The 20,134-nt window shown below is 39.6% G+C and overlaps 1 protein-coding gene across 2 annotated transcripts in view; it reads right to left on the reverse strand.

Moving 5' to 3' along the window:
• Window positions 1-1,490: 1,490 nt before the first annotated feature.
• Window positions 1,491-20,134, reverse strand: part of CREBL2 (cAMP responsive element binding protein like 2) — a 38,090-nt gene continuing 19,446 nt past the window's right edge. Inside the window, exons 2-5 of one of the 2 annotated variants that reach the window (XR_003997336.1) lie at window positions 12,481-12,678; window positions 11,117-11,264; window positions 4,296-4,367; window positions 1,491-2,147 (exon numbers count right to left, since the gene is read on the reverse strand). Coding sequence is in view for 1 of the 2 variants with exons in the window: in XM_030539241.1 (XP_030395101.1) it covers window positions 2,143-2,147; window positions 11,117-11,264; window positions 12,481-12,678 (351 nt within the window). In the remaining variant the exon portion in view is untranslated. The remainder of the gene's footprint in view (window positions 2,148-4,295; window positions 4,368-11,116; window positions 11,265-12,480; window positions 12,679-20,134) is intronic. The other variant, XM_030539241.1, reaches the window with a different exon arrangement.

Raw genomic sequence — 20,134 nt, forward strand, 5'->3', positions numbered from 1 at the left:
CCCAGCCGCGCCACCGGTGAGTGCTGGGGGGCGGTTCCCTCCCAATCCCCCAAGCTCCAAGGCTGGGAACCAGGGAAGCAGAGCGGAGCAGGTTGGGGCCAGGTCACTCCACTTCCCGCCACCCCGTGAGTGTGGGGTCGGGCCCGCCTGCAATCAGCAGACGGCAGGAAGTGGAGCGACCCGGCCCCAACCCGCTCCACTGGCTCATGCTGGTGGGTGGTTCCCACCCCCCACAGAGGCCTGGGGCCAGCCCCTCCTTCCTCCATGGAGGCCTGGGCCCCACACACACACACCCGTGGCAGGGGCTGCATAGGGCGCCAAAATGACTAGGGACGGCCCTGGGGGCAGAGATAAGACACAGGGGAATTTCCAAGTACTGCCCAACAAACAAACAAAAACTGAAAACCAATCCAGCAGCCTAAACATAGACAGGAGGATCTATATGTGGAGAAAAGGGTCAGAGAGAAGCGCTCTCACAGCAGCAGGTATTAGGAATATTCCATAGCTTTTCCCATCATACTAGATGGCAAAAGGATACCAATGGTAAACCACTGCTGTGGCCAGCACCACGTATTTTTAAATCAAATTATTTGCCAGCTTCCGGGGAAGAAGGATTGAATGGAGAAACCATCATCCAACATGCTGGTTCACTGAAACATACGTTTTGCAATCCACTTATAGCCTCTGATCCCAGAATGGAATCTTACTTTATCACCAGAGCGCCACTTAGCTCCACAGTTGCTAACGGTTGGTCAGCATTTTCCACCCTCATTTTGTTAGATTCCCTCACCCAAAGACAACATGGCATATACATACACTTGGAAGGATTTGATTTTTATTGGTCAATGTCCGTAAATGTCAATTTTACCATACACAAACATATGAAAAAAATATTTCCATTAATAACTGAAATTTACAGATAAGCAAAGTAAGTTCTCAAGCAGCATTTTCTTATCAGGGTTTGATTTAAGGATTTTTTTTTGTATATTTCAACATATGATGTTGACAATTTGTTTTACTGGCTATGAAGCTTTAACTTTTTGAATCTTTATGTCTACTCTTGACTGTTGTCTCCCTTTGCCCCATTTTCTGACCCACCCTCATAATTTCCTGCAATTGTCAATATTTAAATCTACAGAAATCAAAAAATGCTTAAAATCCATAGTTTTGTGCACCTGTAAAAAATATCACTAAAGTAGGAAAAAACACTTACAAATAAACATCAATATTATATTAAAAAAAATAATCAAATTCTGCCAAGCCTGTGTATGCAAAAACTATGGCTTGAAGCCATCGTTAACAGCGTAATTAATTAAAGCTAGTCTTGAGTTAAAGGGGAACATAAAACCAAGTGGGTATACTCCTTCATTGTACTCAGGAAAAGCTTCCATTGACTAGAGATCAGGCCCACTATAAGTTCAGTGACTTCAAAAGTAACTGAAAACCAGTGTTTCTTTTTTAAAAAATGAGGTGTTGCTGCAATTCATTAGTAAAGAAATAAGGCCCTTAATATTTTCTAGTCACAATTTAAAGGAGACAAGACAGAGAACACCAATGCAAATATCAGTATCACTAATACATATTAACTTCTGGGAGAATGGTTAAAGGGAGATGTTACAATGTATGCAACATATGCATAGGACAAACACAAATTCAACTTGATCTTGGTCTGATGATGCAATATCAGGAACATGAGGCCTGCAGATTAAAAGCACCCTCCCCACCCCCAAGTAATCACCATAAAAAGTAATAAACAAATTAAATTATACAAAAAGCCAAAACTAAGAGAACATTACATAGTATTAACAAGAGGGAAATTTAGTGTTAAGGCTGAAATTGTGTCTTCCCCCTCCCTACAGAAGAGGTATCGATATCAGATGATCTTACATGTCACATATGCTACTATACTTAAGCATGCGTTGGTTAAAGTCGAATTTCAGCCTTACCTCTGAATTTCTATACATTTGTGGGCTAGTGTCAACCTCTTTATGGTGATATTAACACTGATTTTTGTGGTGTAACAATTGAAAAGATCACACAGAACAGACGGACAGAATTCTGAAGCAAAATTTTATCCATTCTTTCACGAGATGCCAAATAGGATTGGATTCACCGCTGACTTCCATATCAGCTGAACAACTTTCACCCTGAAAAAGAAAATCAATCATAATCACAAGGACTGTTCTACACATAGTCACGGTTTCAGCTGTCAAGAAAACAAAAAGCCTTTTGAAATCTAATACATTTTAATAACTACACGTAGGCTATAAAATTCTTTTGAAAAGCACTTCATGAAATCCAGATTCATCGGTGAACACTTATTATCCAATTATGAAAGCAAACCATGACTGATGGGTCTTAAAAAAATATATAATTAGCCAAAATGTTCTCTGTGAAGTGGCAGATATACAAAATCCATCCCCTCACATTTTTCACGATTTCATACATCAAACACACACCTGGGATGAAAAAGGGAAAGATTTACAGTGGATTTTTTTCTTACAATTATCTCAGAACTCCTTGGACCTGATTCAACACTGCTTTACTCTAACGGAACACCTGCATAATTCCATTAGAATCACCTGAGTTCATTAGTATAATACTGGTGGAATGTAACAGAGAATCAGGTCCTTCCTGTCGACTTCATGCACATACAAAATATGGCAGAACAGCATGCACAGAAATTAAGTGCTGGGTTTTGTTACAAACCTAGGAAGTGCTAGGGTTCACCTAACAAGGTTTTGGGAAATCTTTGGATCATTTCTATCCCCATACCCACACTCCCAACGGGCCTAAAGTCCTAACTGACTTATAAATTTATTTTGTGATAAGTGGAGATCTGAGATGCTCTCCCCTTCTCCTTCAGTCTCTCTAGGAGATAGCCAGCTGCCTGCATGGCTATAGCTAAAATGGTAGAAAGGGAAGGGGGACAGGGAGGGAGGGTCAAACACCTCTTTCACTGACAGGAATTATGGAGGAGAGTCACTTTATTATCTAGTGTACTGGCTGGCATCCCAATTTGAAGGACCAGATTTGTTCTTTACTGGGAGCTGCCTTGTGTACAGACAAGATCCACAGGCAAAGGGTACTGTGTGTGCGCAAGAATAAGATTAGTTTTAAAACATCAATTTCCAAGTGGAGCTGATGAATTTAATGAGCCCCAAAACAAAGAGCTCATGAAGATTAACAGAGTTTAAGGTGAGAGAAACATTTATAATCTAGTTTGACTTCCTGCATAACACAGACCATAGAATTTCATACAGTGATTCCTGAATCAAGTTCAATGACTTGTTATTGAACTAGAGCGTCTGAGGCAAACCAGGAGTATACCAAATAGACTGCTGTTTGGACCATCTTTACTAACTGTCTAGCTATGCTAGCATACAGCTGTCTGATACAGACAGCAGCACCTGTGTGCCTACACTTTTTTGATTTGCAGCATAGACAACTCGATTACAGATCATGGTCATGACATAGGCTATAACATATTTCCTTTACCTAATTCTATAATCATTTTATCCCACCCAAAACAACGGTATGAGAACACAAATATACTATATGTGCCAGATGACTGTGGACCGGCATCTTAGACAGGTTCCTAGAAGACCAATAGCTGGCTAATCCAGAAAGCCACACCCATTAATGAGGTGAAGGGCAGCAAATGCAAAAGCCGTTGCTCACCATGATGGGAAATTTAAGGTGGGGGTGTGTCAGGGTTTACACACACACACACACACACACACACACACACACACACACACACACCCTGAACTCTGGGGTGCAGATGTGGGGACCCACATGAAAGATCCCCTAAACTTGTATGCTACCAGTTTAGGTTAAAACTTCCCCAAGGCACAAATTCCTCTCCTTGTCCTTGGATGGTACTGCTACCACCACCCAAGTGATTTACACAAAAATTCAGGGAAGGGTCACTTAGAATCCCTATCCCCCCAAGCCTCTTCACCCCCTTTCCTGGGGAGGCTTGAGAATAATATACCAACTAATTGCCTTAGCAAGGTGAGCACAGACCAGACCCTTTCTCTTCAGGACACTGAAATCAAACAGGTTCTTAAAAGAAGAACTTTATTATAGAGAAAAAAGTAAAAGAATCACACCTGCAAAATCAGGATGGAAGGTAACTTTATAGGGTAATAAAAAGATTTAAAACATAGAGGATTCTCCTCTGGACTCAGCTTCACAGTTACAAAAATAGGAATAAAACTGCCTTTGTAGCATAGGAAAACTCACAAGCCCAAAACAAAAGATAACCTAATGCATTTCCTTGCCCTACTTACAATTTCTGTGGTTTTAGATGGATTATTCCAGGTATATTTTCAGGAGATACTGTACCTTCATGGCTTCTCCCTCTGTCCAGAGAAGAAACAACAAAAGAGAACGACAAACAAATCCTTCTTCCCCCCCTCCACCATTTGAAAGTATCTTCTTTCCTCATTGGTCCTTCTGGTCAGGTGCCAACTAAGTTATTTGAACTGCTTAACCTCTTACAGGTAAGGTGATTTCAGTACAGCTGCCAAAGAGGGATTTTATGCTACTCTTCCCTCTATATTTATGACAGGGTGGAAATTCCAACTCCTATTTCCCCCCCATAAAACAAATTTATTGTGAAGAAACCTTCAAATGAGCTATCATAATAAAATAATGAAAAATAGAGGGAGGGAGAGAAGGAAGTACAATTAAGTATTTAAAAAAAATTAAATTGACTCTGTCAGCCTGGTCAACATGAGAAACTTAAAATACTGTCTTCTGCAGCTAACTCAGTTGTCTTCACCTTCATTTTCCTGTTTGTTCATAATCTGGAAAAGAAAAACAAGCTTTCCTGCTTTTTCAGGTCCCAAACGATTTCTCAATTTGGAATGAATTAGTCCAAAGGAAGAAAATATTCTTTCTACAGTGGCAGAAGAAGCTACTGCTGTTAAAAGTGAGATTATCACTTCGACAGTCTCTGAATCCAAGTGTTTAAGTGACTTCCACCAGTTCACTGGTGTGACTCTCTTTAAAACATCAGCAGCAAACATGTATTTCTTGAATGGTTCTTATTCCCAAACTGGGTCTCTTTTACTGCCATTATGGGTTTTCCCTTCTAGTGAGAGAATGCATCACTGCCCATAATGCATCACTCCCAACACCGCTGCAAATGCTGCAAATGTGGCCACACTGCAGCGCTGTCAGCTGTCAGTGTGGCCACACTGCAGTGCTTTCCCTATACAGCTGTATGAAGACAGCTGTAACTCCCAGTGCTGCACACCTGCAAGTGTAGCCATGGCCTTAGAGAGAGGTAAGGGATTGACTCTGTGTACACAAATTTGCAGAGGGACAAGAGAGTTGAGATCTTTTATTTCTCACCTCTATATATTTATTTATTTTAAAACATTTTTGCTGTTAACGACCACATTATCTCTGGAGACACAAATCCACAGTTTGAGAACTGCAAAACTAAGCATCTCTGATGGTATCTTCTAGACTGAGCACTGGGTCCCATTAGGTAGATAGAAAGATTAATCTAAATAATCTATATAGAAGCCCATGGAACCCCATAAGATTAGGTCCCTAATCCATGAACTATTGGAACTCATTTAAAAAACTTTTCTTAAACACTACTTGAATATATTGTCTGATACTATAGAATTAGATTTTAAAATCCCTATTCCATTATGAGATATCTTTGAGCTATAATATATCTATCTTTAGATAGGCTTTCCCCTCAAAAAGTATTTTATAAAAAAAATCCAATTTAAAGAAAACATTTTTTTTTGTTTTTGTTTTTTTAAAGAATCATTGATTTTTATTCAACCTGAGCAGTGTCTATTCAGCTATCCACACAACCTCATGCTGGACAACGAGGATACATAGGGCTGACCAGGCAAACCACCCTCAGCAATTCCTTCTCTATCCATACATCAAACAAAGACTGTCCAAATCAGAGGAGGAGGGCATGTAGTGGAAGAACTACAATTACTGTACAGGTTGAGTCGCCTCTTCTTCAAGTAGTGTCTCTGTGGGCGCTTCACTTCAGGTGACTGCCAAGTAGTATCCCCAGAGGGAGGAGGAAGTGAGCTTCAGAATGGAGTCCACGACTGAAGACAGTACCGTACTACAAGCGCCACATCCAATCTGGCAGCATGGATCAAGGCATAATACTTAGAAAAAGCACGCACTGAGGCCCATGTTGCAGCTCTACATATCTCAGACACTAAAATGATTTTGAATAAAGCTGTGGATATTGCTTCTGATCTCGCAGAGTGTGCTATTATCCCCAGGGTGGACAGAGCACCTGCTGTGTCATAGCAAGTTACAATACACCCAGAGATCCATCTTGAAAGTCTCTGGGCAGAGATTGGATCTCTCAGCAATGGAGACAAACAGTCTAGGTGATTTTCAAAACTGCTAGCTCCTACTTAGATAGAAGGCTAATGCCCATCTAACCTCTAAGGTATGAAAGCAGGTCTCCAGCTGAGACTTACGTGGTTTTGGGAAAAACACCAGTTGATGAATGGACTGGGTAAGATGAAAACCCAATAGCACTTCAGGTAAGACCTTGAAAGATACCATAAATGGGGGAGGAAGGCCATCAAGGCCGCAATTTCCCCAACCCTACAGGCCAACATGATAGCTACTAGAAAAGACCTTCTTCACAGATAAATGAAATAAGGAGTAGGTTGCCATAGGTTCAGTGGAGGTCTTATGAGATATTTGAGTACCAAGTTGAGAAACCAAGTTGTGAGTGGGATCCTTAATCCGGAGGTAGAAGCTCCTCAAAATCTTGAGGGCATAAGGTGGGCAAATATGGAAAGTCCTTCTAGTGAAGAATGAAATGCTGATATTGAGACCAGGTGAACCTTAATCCAGCTAACTGATAACCCTAATTTCTTTAGGTCCAGCAGGTAATCCAGTTTGGCTGTGAACAAGGTGGATGTAGGCACAAGTCAGCGATGGTGACACCACTGGTTGGATCTTTTCCATTTCTGAAGATAAGTTATTCAAGTTGACTCCATTCTGCTGTTTAGTAATACTTGTGGTATCTCTGTTGAGCAGGTGGACTCCAATCCTATAAGCCATGGAGAAACCATGATCAGAGATGGAGGGCTCCTAGATTGAGGTAAAGCACATGACTTGCATCCTGGGAGAGGAGATGAGGAGTGGTTGGAAGCTTGAACACCAGATGGACACACAGGTGAAGGAGGTAAGGATACCAAGCTTGTCTCATCCATGTCAGTACTATAAAAATAAGCCTAGTCTTGTTGTCTGATCTTGTTCACTACTTTTAATATTAGCAGTATTGGAGCGAATGCATGGAAGTCCAACTTCCATTCATAGTCTTGGGAGAAGCTCCTCTGAGCACATGGGCTGTGACATTCTGGACTCTAGTAGAGTAAACGGGTGAGATCTGAATCTGATGGATTATATACCAGTTCCATAAATTTACAGCATCAATGCACAGGGTGGGGGATCTTGCTCCTCCCTGTTTGCCGATATAAAATATACAAGCCACATTGTCTGTCATGATCCTGATTGATTTGCCCCGATGAGAGGTAGGAACTGAAGGCAGGCATCCCTGACTGCCCAGAATTCCAACAGGTTGATAGGGAGACTGGTTTCTCAGGCCATTCAGGTATGCTCTCCAACCCAATAGTGATGCATCCATTCACAATTATTTGTTGGACCAGGACAGTGAAAGGGATGTCTGCAGAGACACTGAGTTGATTTTTGTGCCAATCTAAGGAGTTCTTCAGCTGGAGGGGAACCATGACCTGTTTGTCCAGGCTGTGTCAGGCTGATGAATAGGTCCTTCTGAGACATCCCTGGAAGCAGCAGAGACCTAGTCTTGCATGCTCAGTCACAAAGGTGCAATCAGCCATATGATCTAAGAGCTGCAAACAGTTCCTTATTGTACAGGGGCTTTTTTGAACTGTCCCGACCAACCAGATCAGACACAGTTATGAATCTGTCTGCGGGAAGGTAAGCCCTGGCTGCCGACTAATCCAAGTACACCCCTATGAACTGTATTCTCTGTACAGGTGCTAATATGGATTTATTTTTTTTTTAATATTTAGCTGAAGGCCCAATTCCTGGAAGAGAGAAAGGGCCATCAGGATACCAATCTGTACTGCTTCATAAGGTCAGCCCTGAGTAGCCAATTGTTCAAATATAGGAAGACTAAAATAGTTTCCCACTAAAGGTAAGCAGCTAGAATCTTTGAGAACAGGGATGTACTCAGTATTGAAAATTATCCTGACCCATGGTAAAATGCAGGTGTTTCCTGTGGGGAGGGTGATGTATCACTATATGGAAATAGGTGACCTGTAGGTCGAGGGCCAAAAACCAATCTCCAGCCCCTAGATAAGGAATTATAGCTGCCAGAGTCACTATCCTGAACTTCTGAGACTTTACGAATTTGTTCAGTAGTCTTAGATCCAAGATCCATCTCCACCCTATGTCCTTCTATGGCACGAGGAAATACTTTGAGTAAAACCCTTTCCCCATGAGAGGAGATGGACAGGTTTTACTGCTCCTAAATGAAGACAATAGTGCACTTCTTGTCTCAGTATAGTCTTGTGAGAGGGGTGCCTGAAACTGGTTGAAACTATAATAAAGAACAATATTGTCAGACATATAGATGAACATAATTTGTTGAGGAAGAGTCAACATGGTTTTAGTAAAGGGAAATTATGCCTCACCAATCTACTAGAATTCTCTGAGCGGGTCAACAAGCATGCGGATCAAGGGGATCCAGTGGATATAGTGTACTTAGAGTTTCAGAAAGCCTTTGACAAGGTCCCAGAATATAGAAGCACAGGGCAAGTGAGTGGGATATAAAGGAAGCAGTACATGGCAGGTGGGATTGGGAGGCAGTTGCCCCACTGTTGGGGGTAGGAGTGTAGACATGTTTCAGTTATGGAAAGGGAGAGAAAGAAAACTGCAGCAAAGGGTGGTGGTGCAGGTTCTGAATGAAAGAAAAATACTTGCCAATTTTTAAAAAGGGCTCCAAGGGCGATCCCGGCAATTACAGGCCTGTAAGCCTGACTTCAGTACCAGGCAAACTGGCTGAAACTATAATAAAGAACAATATTGTCAGACATATAGATGGACATAATTTGATGAGGAAGAGTCAACATGGTTTTAGTAAAGGGAAATCGTGCCTCACCAATCTACTAGAATTCTTTGAGGGGATCAACAAGCCTGTGAACCAAGGAGATCCAGTGGATATAGTGCACTTAGATTTTCAGAAAGCCTTTGTCAAGGTCCCTCACCAAAGGCAATAACGCAGAGTAAGTTGCCACTGGATAAGAGGGAAGATGCTCTCGTGGATTGGTAACTGGTTAAAACATAGGAAACAACAGATAGGTATAAATGGTCAGTTTTCAGAATGGAGAGAGGTAAATAGTGGTGTCCCCCAGGGTCTGTTCTGGGACCAGTCCTATTCAACATATTCATAAATGATCTGGAAAAAGGGGTAAACAGTGAGGTGGCAAAATTTGCAGATGATACAAAAAAGATAGTTAAGACCCAGGCAGACTATGAAGAACTACAAAAAGGATCTCTCAAAACTGGGCAACAAAATGGCAGATGCTGATAAATGCAAAGTAATGCACACTGGAAAACATAATCCGAACTATACATATAAAATGATGGGGTCTAAATTAGCTGTTATCACTCAAGAAAGGGATCTTGGAGTCATTGTGAATAGTTCTCTGAAAATACCCACTCAATGTGCAGCAGCAGTAAAAACAGCGAACAGAATGCTGGGAATAATTAAGAAAGGGATAGATAATAGGACAGAAAATATCATGTTGCCTCCAAGGAACACCCACATCTTGAATACTGTGTGCAGATGTGGTCGCCCCATCTCAAAAAAGATGTATTGGATTTGGAAAAGTTTTAGAAAAGGGCAACAAAAATGATTAGGGGTATGAAGCAGCTTCCGTATGAGGAGAGATTAATAAGACTGGGACTTTTCACCTTGGAAAAGAGACGGCTAAGGGGAGATATGATTGAGGTCTATAAAATCATGACTGGTGTAGAGAAAGGGGAGATATGATTGAGGTCTATAAAATCATGACTGGTGTAGAGACAGTAGATAAGGAAGTGTTGTTTACTATTTCTCATAACACAAGAACTAGGGGGTCACCAAATTAAATTAATAAGCAGCAAGTTTAAAACAAAAGGAAATATTTCTTCACACAATGCACAATCAGCCTGTGGAACTCCTTGCCAAAGGATGTTGTGAAGGCCAAGACTATAACAGGGTTCAAAAAAGAACTAGATAAATTAATGGAGGATAGGTCCATCAATGGCTATTAGCTAGGATGGGCAGGAATGGTGTCCCTAGCCTCTGTTTGCCAGAGGCTGGGAATGAGCGACAGGGGATGGATCACTTGAAGATTATCTGTTCTGTTCATTCCCTCGGGCACCTGCCATTGGCCACTGTCAGAAGACAGGATACTGGGCTAGATGAACCTTTGGTCTGACCCAGTAGAGCTATTTTTATGTTCTTATGTCTTTATAACCTCAGTACACAAAAAGTGTGCGCACATGCAAGCACATGCATTGTATTATAGGGGCTGCTGATAACAGCCCTTTTACTTAGACAGCCTAAATGATTCATTAGAAAGAATTCTCACTACCTTTTCTTTGGGAAGTTCTCACAACTCCACTGTTTGCAGCAGGCCTTTGATATTCAGCAGGGAAAAGCCTTCACACTTATAAAGTGCCTTTTCTTTGGCCCATGAAATTCCATTTAACTTTTGCTAAGATATAATTTGTTAAAAGTTGCAGTTTCCCTTCTCTTGCTTGCATTCTACAGAACAGGTCAAATGTTCAATATTTCATCATAGGGAAAACATCTTCTGCTCTGAAACGTGTCAATTTCTCTTAAAAATTATCACCCAGCTTTGCAGCTACTACAAGAGCACGTGTTGTACTTGTTTATGTAAATATCACATAAAGTCTTTATATATCCCACTAAACCCTTTGTCTCAATGCTACAATTGATCATTTGTGTATGAGAACACATCCTTAGGCATCTGCCTACCACCATGGCACTCCTACACGAAGAAAGACTCAGTTCCTATTTTGTTATCACAGGCATGATACTCACAGGGATTGTTACTGTGTGTTTCTGTCTTCCCAGCCTTGGCAAGTTTGGTTGAGTTCTGATGTGATTTGCTTTGCTCCTCTCCAGTTAGCAAGGCTTTTATTTCAGAGGGGATTTTCCCTTGGTCCATTGCCATGCACCACTGCTTATACTGAAATATGCAAACACATTAAGCATTAGCAAACTGGTAAGATCACATTAGCAGACAAAACAGAACTGTAATCTTTACCTTCTGGTATCTTCATTTAAGGTCTGAATTTACTAGGCTGGAGCCTTTTACATGATTGCTCATGAGTCAGGTATGTGTTCGTGATTGCATACCTGGCCTGAGTAAATCTTGCTTCAGTTAATAAAACTACTACTGGTGGCAGTGCTACATACAACAATACAGTAATTATTTAACTGCAAGGAACACTGTGTGCATTTACTGGCATGTCAATAGGCAGAATACTCTTCCAGTTCACCACCTTCTAAAACAACGATTTCACATCAATCTAATGCTGGCGGATACTCAGGAGTTCTTTTCCAGTACTTTGCAAGCCAGAATTATGGGAAGCTTCCCTTCCTTTCAGCCACATCATAACTGATTAAAACTTCCTCATTAATGGGCTACAAAACATACAAACTTTTTTGGTTTTGAGGGACAGAGGGGTGGGAAAACAGAGGTTACAAACCTAACCTCTACTGGTTAAACTATAAATAAAAGCTACCAATCAAAGAAGAGAAAGTAAAGGATTGTTTGACTATTAACTGATTCTTAAACAAAGTTGATTATTTTGGGTAGCTCAGAACACAACCTAACAAAGACTAAATTTCCAACCAAAATCTCAGTTTTTCAAGCTCACTTTTGCCCACCAACGTACTGTGCCTGCGAAACTGTATATACACTCATTTTGTGCACACAATGAGAACTGGACAGCTGAGCAACAACTACGCAATCTACACATACAAATACTATTTTGAGCATGGAGACTCAGCCACATGCACAAAAGCAAAGGCTGGCTGAACATGTCTACAAACTACAGATGACTCTACATATCAATATTTCAGTATGCCCCTTCCCAGCCTTTGAAATCAGACACTTTCCCAGATAAGAAATAAGACTTTAAGATGACATACTCATGCACAGCAGTCACCTTGCTTACCTACATCTAGTACAAATATGACTAATCTTGTAAACCTCTTCTTATACCAGGATCATATTCAACATGCAAACCAAGCAAGCACTTAAGATATTTGTTCTTGTGATTTTGACATCATATGACCTAATCATGCTCTCATTTAAGTCAACAGCAAAACTCTCAATGACTTCAGTAAGAGCAGGATCTAGCCCAAACCCAGGTTTAGGTTAGAAGAAAATTCCTTACCATTTCCAGCTCTTCTCTAAGTGCACAGATTGCTCTCTCTCTGCTTGATACCAGCTCTTCCAGGTACTGGTATCTCAGCTTCTTTCTCGCTCTGCATTCTCTCGCACTCTGACGACTTCTCTCAAGTTTTGCTTTCAAATCTATTTTGGCTGGTTTACGACCTCGTTTGCCTGGTTTCTTTACTTTGCCTCCGACCACCTATAAGATGACAGTAAATTAAACTTCCATTCAGCTGGGGCGGGGGGGAAATAAGCATGAACCTCCCTCCTGTTGTGGGGAGGGGAGCCTACTGCTGGGAAATTTATCGTGAAGGAATAAAAATGATATATAAAATCAAAGCAGCAATATTCCATCAAATTATATGATGCCTCAAAAGCATAAAACTTAGCTATTTTAGTTGATACTGGATAACAGAGGAAGAAGAGTTTACTTTTTATTTTGGGGGGCTGATGAAAAGTTATAAAACAGCAGCAGCAGCAGCAAGGACTTCTTAATGTGAAGACATTGCTCAGGCAGCTGTACTGTGAGCTACCCCAATATGACCTGGAGAACCATTTTGCAGAAGCGCAAAAAGATCAGTCAGCTCATCAGCCAAGTCTGAGAGCCTGTGTGAGCCTCAACTGCCATTACAAACCATTACACGCAGTGAGGAATCCTGTCCACTAGGAATGTTACAGAACCCCAAAGTCAGTATGGAGTTTAGCATCTTAAATTGGCGTTTATGATTATATAATAATTCTAACATTATTTTGTTTAATAAAATTACAAGGTTGATTTCCAAATTCAAAAAAGAGAAAATTCACAAATTAAAAGTACTAGACAAAAAAAAAATCATATACAAATCATGGCTGCAGCCAAGCTTTCTAGGGTCTCATGTAGATATATGTCTAAAAAAAAAAATAAAAAAATATTAAAAAAAAATCTATTCATCAATATGAGATAGAGGCTCTTTTTGTTTCAAAATACACTTTACAAAAGGAATCTAAATCTATATACACAGACTTGTGCATCTTAAGATCAGCTCTGCAAAGTCAGACTCACTCCTAAAAATTTTTTTTGTTTTTTCGATAAATGACAAAAGTATTGTCTACATGGAGATAGGCAGGTACAGTAGATTGTCTGTTTTGGTAAGTTTTCATGATTTTGCAAGGCTGATCTTAAATGCTTTATTGATACACAGAACAGCAATACTGTAAAAGTTAATAAATTAAGAAATATTTCATGTTACAGTTTCTCTATAATCTTGACTCCTCTCTCCCCCCTTAGGCTTTTACCAGTCCATCTAACTGTATATTTTATTCTATAGATCTTCATTAAAAAGACAATAGCGGTAATGACTATGAGTTACCTAAGGCAACACACAAGGCATGCTCCTCAAAATCTAAAATACATTCTAAACGAAAAAGCCCTCTAACCATTGCCTCACTATAACGTTACATACAGCAACTTGAAATAATTGTATAGAGCTACAGCATATTCTTATTTTACAACTGTATACTGTAGCATCTTTCATCTCAAAGTATATACACTTACGCTCTTTGGAGCAGGCACGGTCTTTTTGTTATGTGTTTCCACAATATCTATTATGGTGAGTTGGGGTTTCTAAATGTTACGGCAATAAAAAATTAATAAAAAATAGTAATCATGCAGTACCACCAAAGTGCAGCCACCATGGTGATACAGGTTATGGTACACAACAGTGAGAAGTAGTAAATGTTGGCCATGGATACCAGAACAAAGCTCTATTCTTTCAAAGAGTACCACAGAATTGCTGATGTCCTTGCAAATCAGGCAGAACCCCTCAGATGTTAAAGTTTCATACCTGAAAGCACACACACATGCACGCCCACAGCAAATTATGTGACATTCTATTTATGTGCCACAGAAGAACGAAGGGCCAAGTTGACCCTGATGGGATTTGAAACCATGGTTCCAGGACCCTAGTCCATCCCACCCGCATCCTCTTAGTTCCGAGTCATTTCCAAAGGAATCTATGACAGATTTTAGTTAACTGGTAATTTAGTCACATTTCCATTCTCAATGTCCTTCCTTTCTATTCCACTCCCCCTCCTGTCCCAGCACTGCCACCTCCACAGGAACTGAATGCATACTCCATGTAAAGTACCCAGCTACCATTACTGAATTAGGAGAATCTACTTTAAAATGTACATTTAAAAAAAACGCAGTGTGCAGAAAGGAAAAATTTTTCTACCATTTACTCAATTCCCCTCCCAACATATTTTGCTTCTAATGCAGAGGCAGCACCTAGATTTCTTTCAAACCTGATATTGGTGCTATTACATGGAGTTGCCCTGCAAATGTTTTGCTAGGCATATAGCCCACGCTACCAACCAAAAAGAAACTCTCACTGTAGGGTGATTAGAATCCTTCAGTTTGATGAGCAGAGCACTGGGACTTTCCTCTACACTCAATACCTTCATGGATCACTGGTTTGATTTTCCCAGATTTCAAAAACCTGTGATGAATACACGAGTTAGTACTGCACCTTTAGCTTGCGATTCAGACGCAGCAACTTACGCATGCATTGTATTTTTCTTACAGGCAAGTGTTCAAATGTTACAGCACGTTTTTATTGCACAACACAAACATTGTAGAACAAGTCATATCTGTGATTATCAAAGCAAGTTTGTTTTGTAGCATCGTACAGTAAAAACAATTTATCACTAAGTGAACTCATGTTCTATAATGAAAAGTAGATTAGACAATGGAACTCATTCTTTATGTAGTGAAATGGTTCAGCGATCACTTGGCAGCCTAATCCTATCCCCTCATATATTGCCTTTTCTAATTTATTCAGAAGTGGCTGCCTGCCCTGAGCAAACAGGGGAACACAGCGTACTTCATGAACTTCTATTGATTTTGAAACAAATATAATGAAGTCATAAGACCAGAAGAAAATTCAAATCCTTTGTCAAGTTTCAGCTGCAGAGTGTTATTTTAATTGTAAATTCCCTGCACATGTCCTATGACAGAAGACTCCAAAGCACATTATTTACGATTTCCTATTTTAAATTCAAATAAAAAATACCAATGGAACAAAATTCATCCTCACAATCCTACATAATCTCACTAGGCTATACCTGTGGTAAATTTGGCCCAAGGCATATAAAGTTTTGTAAGCACCTTGTCAGACACATTTATAATAACTGGCTTGTTTCCATGCAAACTAAATGTTTTGCTTTACTGCAATAACTAAGGCTTGGTTGTGTATTCCAGTATGCGTTACTTGTATAATGATTTATATATTTAAAGTGCTACAGGAGTTATATATTAAATAAATAAATAAGAAGGGCCCCAGGCACTCAGAGTACATTATCTTTTTTTATCCATCATCCAAAACACGATCATGGGATTGGCACATTAATCTTCCCAAAGGAGGTTCCATAGTTTCTGGATATTACATTATCCCAGAGATCACATCTTAATGATCTAAGAATCAGGTCTGAAACACTTCAGAATCCATGGAACCATGCATTTAGATCACTGCAAAGTTGAGAGAGAGAGAGAGACAGAGAGAGAGTGTCTCTCTCTCTCGCTCTTAAATCCAAGGTCCTGTCTGCTCTGAATGAACATTAAGGAGCCCCTGATTCTTTCCATAAGAACAGAGATAAGAAGGTGCCACCTTCTGCATTAGAAGCAAAATATGTTGGGAGGGGAACTGAGGAGTAAATGGTAGAAAAATTATTCCTTTCTGCACACAGTGTAAGAAGGCGGCACGCAAGCTGATTTTCAGTGGCACTCACACTGCCCGGGTCCTGGCCACTGGTCTGGGGGGGCTCTGCAGTTTAATTTAATTTTAAATGAAGTTTCTTAAACATTTTAAAAACCTTATTTACTTTACATACAACAGTAGTTTAGTTATATATTACAGACTTATAGAAAAAGACCTTCTAAAAACGTTAAAATTTATTAGTGGCACGTGGAACCTTAAATTAGAGTGAAAAAATGAAGACGTTGCACACCACTTCTGAAAGGTTGCCGACCCCTCCTGTACATTTAGTTTATGAAGCAGTTAGCTTATCCTTTCACCTTGACGGACCTCTACCCACGCTACACAACACTTTTTATATTTTGGTACAATATTTGCCTTCCCTTCCAAATTCTCTTGATTACTTGAGCCGCCTTATACACAGGGCTCCATCCACAGATGGAAGGGCAGCAGGCTACGTCTTTAAGGTCACTACTTCCCAATGAGTCAACCACCACGACTGTAGTAATTTAAATGTGAAGCATCCTCCCATCTGATTTGAGACTGATATCAACAATTCCACAATATTCTAATCTCCACACAGCCCAGGAAGAGTCTCAAGGTTTCAACCACAGATTCTCACATGATTCTGCTCCACTTTGCACATAACCAGGTGATTTAATACAGTCCAGCTACCACAACAGGTATTTTTCTTGGGAATATGGGCCTTTTGTTCTTTACTGTAAATTTGAGCAACATGGCTAGAAAAAAAAATCTTCGTTAAATCCTTCGTATTACTGTCTCTTCCTTGACTTCCAGTCATGTTTGCTTAGTTGGTTGCTATGTTGATATGACAGCAGAGAAAGACATAAGGCAGTACTGCAAACTGAATCCCAGCATGGATGAGAGAAAAAAATAACTCCTGAACTCCCTTTCTATTTGCACTAGAATTATTAGCATTTAGCAACTGTCTTTTTAAACAGTGATATGTGATCAAGAGCCAAAAGAGAAATATCATCATTAGTAATGATGACATCTGTTTGTCTATGCAGTGTTGTAGCAGTGTTGGTCACAGGATAATAGAGACACATAAGGTGTGGTGAGGTAATATCTTTTATTAGATTAACTTCTGTTGGTTAGAGACAAGCTTCCAAGCTTGGACAGAGCTGGAGAAGAGCTCTGTGTAACACTCTCACCAACAGAAGTTGGCCCGATAAAAAGATATTACCTCACCCACCTTATCTGTTTGTCAGAAATCCAAAAGAGTTTTTGTTTCAATTTTTTGCAGATTTCAGAAACCAAGGAAAAATGTCTTCTCCCCTTTCTAACACCATACCGAGATCTTCATATCACTCTTGATCAGGCAAGGTATCTGAGTTCAGGCCATAGCTACTTGGGGAAAGAAGGAAGGAAGGAAGAAAACAAACCTCAACTCTATTGTGCCTCTGCAAATTTGTGTACACAGAACCCATCCCTTACCTCTCTTTAAAAGTGCAAAGTTTCAAAAAGTTCAGTGAATAGAAGATTGTTAGGGGTGGAACAGATCTGGACAAGGAGAAGTCTGGAGACAAATGTGAGAAGCCAGGGACATATGCTTGTTTTGTTAAAATATTATATGTTTGCTGTTGAAGAAAAAAAATCCAGAATACTTAACATTGTTCTTTTAGTTAAATAAAACAATTTAAATGTCTGTCTGGTGATGTTCTCCTCCTAATACAGCATGGCAAGAAAATCCTCCAAATATTAACGATTAACCTGTTGAATTGGAGATAGTTCACCTCCCAATGAAGCAGCTATTTATGAAGTCAATTACCTTTGGTAAATGAAATAACCAAACAATCATTCATTTTCTGATATAGCTGTAAAACTAATCTGAAAAGTTTTCAAAATAAATCACAATAAATATCTATGAAGTTAATTACCTTTGGTGAGGAATTCATGTCCCCTGCAGATTTCTTTGCGTCCCTGCAGAAATATGACTTTCTGATTTAAATCACTAGTCAGAAAGACTCGGTTTAATCATGGTTTTCTACATAAAAGTGCATTCCTGTTTGTTGTTATAATCTTAATACATATTCTTCACTGTTTATGGGACTCAGTACTCAGTCTAGAACAGGGGTCGGCAACCTTTCAGAAGTGGTGTGCCGAGTCTTCATTTATTTACTCTAACTTGAGGTTTTGCGTGCTGGTAATACATTTTAACGTTTTTACAAGGTCTCTTTTTATAAGTCTATAATATATAACTAAACTATTGTTGTTTGTAAAGTAAAAAAGGTTTTTAAAATGTTTAAGAAGCTTCATTTAAAATTGAATTAAAATGCAGAGCTCCCCGGACCAGTGGGCAGGACCCGGGCACTGTGAGTGCCACTGAAAATCTGCTCACTTGCCGCCTTCGGCACCTGTGCCATAGGTTGCCTACCCCTCATCTAGAAGATACCTTCAGAGATGCTTAGTTTTGCAGTTCTCAAACTGTGGATTTGTCTCCCCACAGGTAACATGCCTGTTAACAGCAAAAATGTTTTTAAATAAATGAACAACATATAAAAGGTGAGAAATAACAGACCTCAGCCCTATTGTCCCTCTGCAAATTTGTGTACACAGAGTCAACCCCTTACTTCTCTCTAAAAGTGCAAAGTTTCAAAAAGTTCAATGAATAGAAGATTGTTGGGGACGGAATAGAGCTGGACAAGGAGAAGAAGTCTAGAGATAAATGTGAGAAGCGAGGAACATATGCTTTTTTTGTTAAAATATTATACGTTTGCTCTTGAAGAAAAAAATCCAGAATACTTAATGTTTAAATGTCTGTCTGGTGATGTTCTTCTCCTAATACAGCATGGGAAGAAAATCCTTCAAATATTAATAATTAACCTGTTGAAATGGAAATAGATTACCTTCCAATGACTTCAAAATATCTGCTTCAATTACCTTTGGTAAATGAAATAACCAAACAATCATTCATTTTCTGATATAGCTGTAAAATTAATCTGAAAAGTTTTCAATATAAATCACTGTTTAAAAATGTATAGTGTGTGCCTTCTAAAAATGAAACCTACATCTATCTCTGAATTGTGAAGAATATATATCAAGGTTCCAACTACAAACAAGAATGCACATTTATGTAGAAAACCATGATTAAATCAAGTCTTCCTGACTAGTGATTTAAAACAGAAAGTCATATTTCTGCAGGGACGCAAAGAAATCTGCAGAGGACATGAATTCTGCACATGTGCAGTGGCGCAGAATTCCCCGAGGAGTAAAACTGTATACTCATCTGCTTATTCTATGGGATTCACACACCCATTCATACCACAGGGTGTCTGGACCCTGATTCTCATAACCAGCTCTATGGATTAATACAGGATTGCACTCCGCACAGCCATCAATATCTCTCAGCAGCTCCCAATTCACCTGAAAAGAAGTTACTAGTTACTGAACTGTGCAAACACCATTTCAGTCAACAGCACTTGAGGTTAAACTAACAGGTTTCTTGTATGTTCAAGATCTCTGCATACACAGAAATTATATTCTCTAGCATGGGGACAGTGTGTCACACAAATACCAGTCTACATGAAAAATGAGAAATTGCATACATACAAGCAGAACGTTGTAGCTTATATGGTGATTCAGGTACTTGCTCTTATAAAGTATAATTGCTGGAGGTACACAGACATGTTAACTCTCGCAATCAATTCTTAGTAAAATTTAGCCTCATTCATAATCTCGTAATAAAACTCTCAAAGTCAGGATTTTTTTTTTCCCAATGAGGCACATTCTAATGTGTTTCCAGTCAAATAAGAGTTACCCCACTCTAAAAAAAGGTATGTAGCTTCTCCACCAGGCAGTTAATTCCAAAGTACTTTGAAAGACAATGAGAATTAATTTACATATCAGGTAAACAAAGCTACCCAGCTAACAGGTGGCTATACTCCAGCAGGGAAACTTCAG

The sequence above is a fragment of the Gopherus evgoodei genome, chromosome 1 (assembly GCF_007399415.2).
Source record: "Gopherus evgoodei ecotype Sinaloan lineage chromosome 1, rGopEvg1_v1.p, whole genome shotgun sequence".
Taxonomy (NCBI): domain Eukaryota; kingdom Metazoa; phylum Chordata; order Testudines; family Testudinidae; genus Gopherus; species Gopherus evgoodei.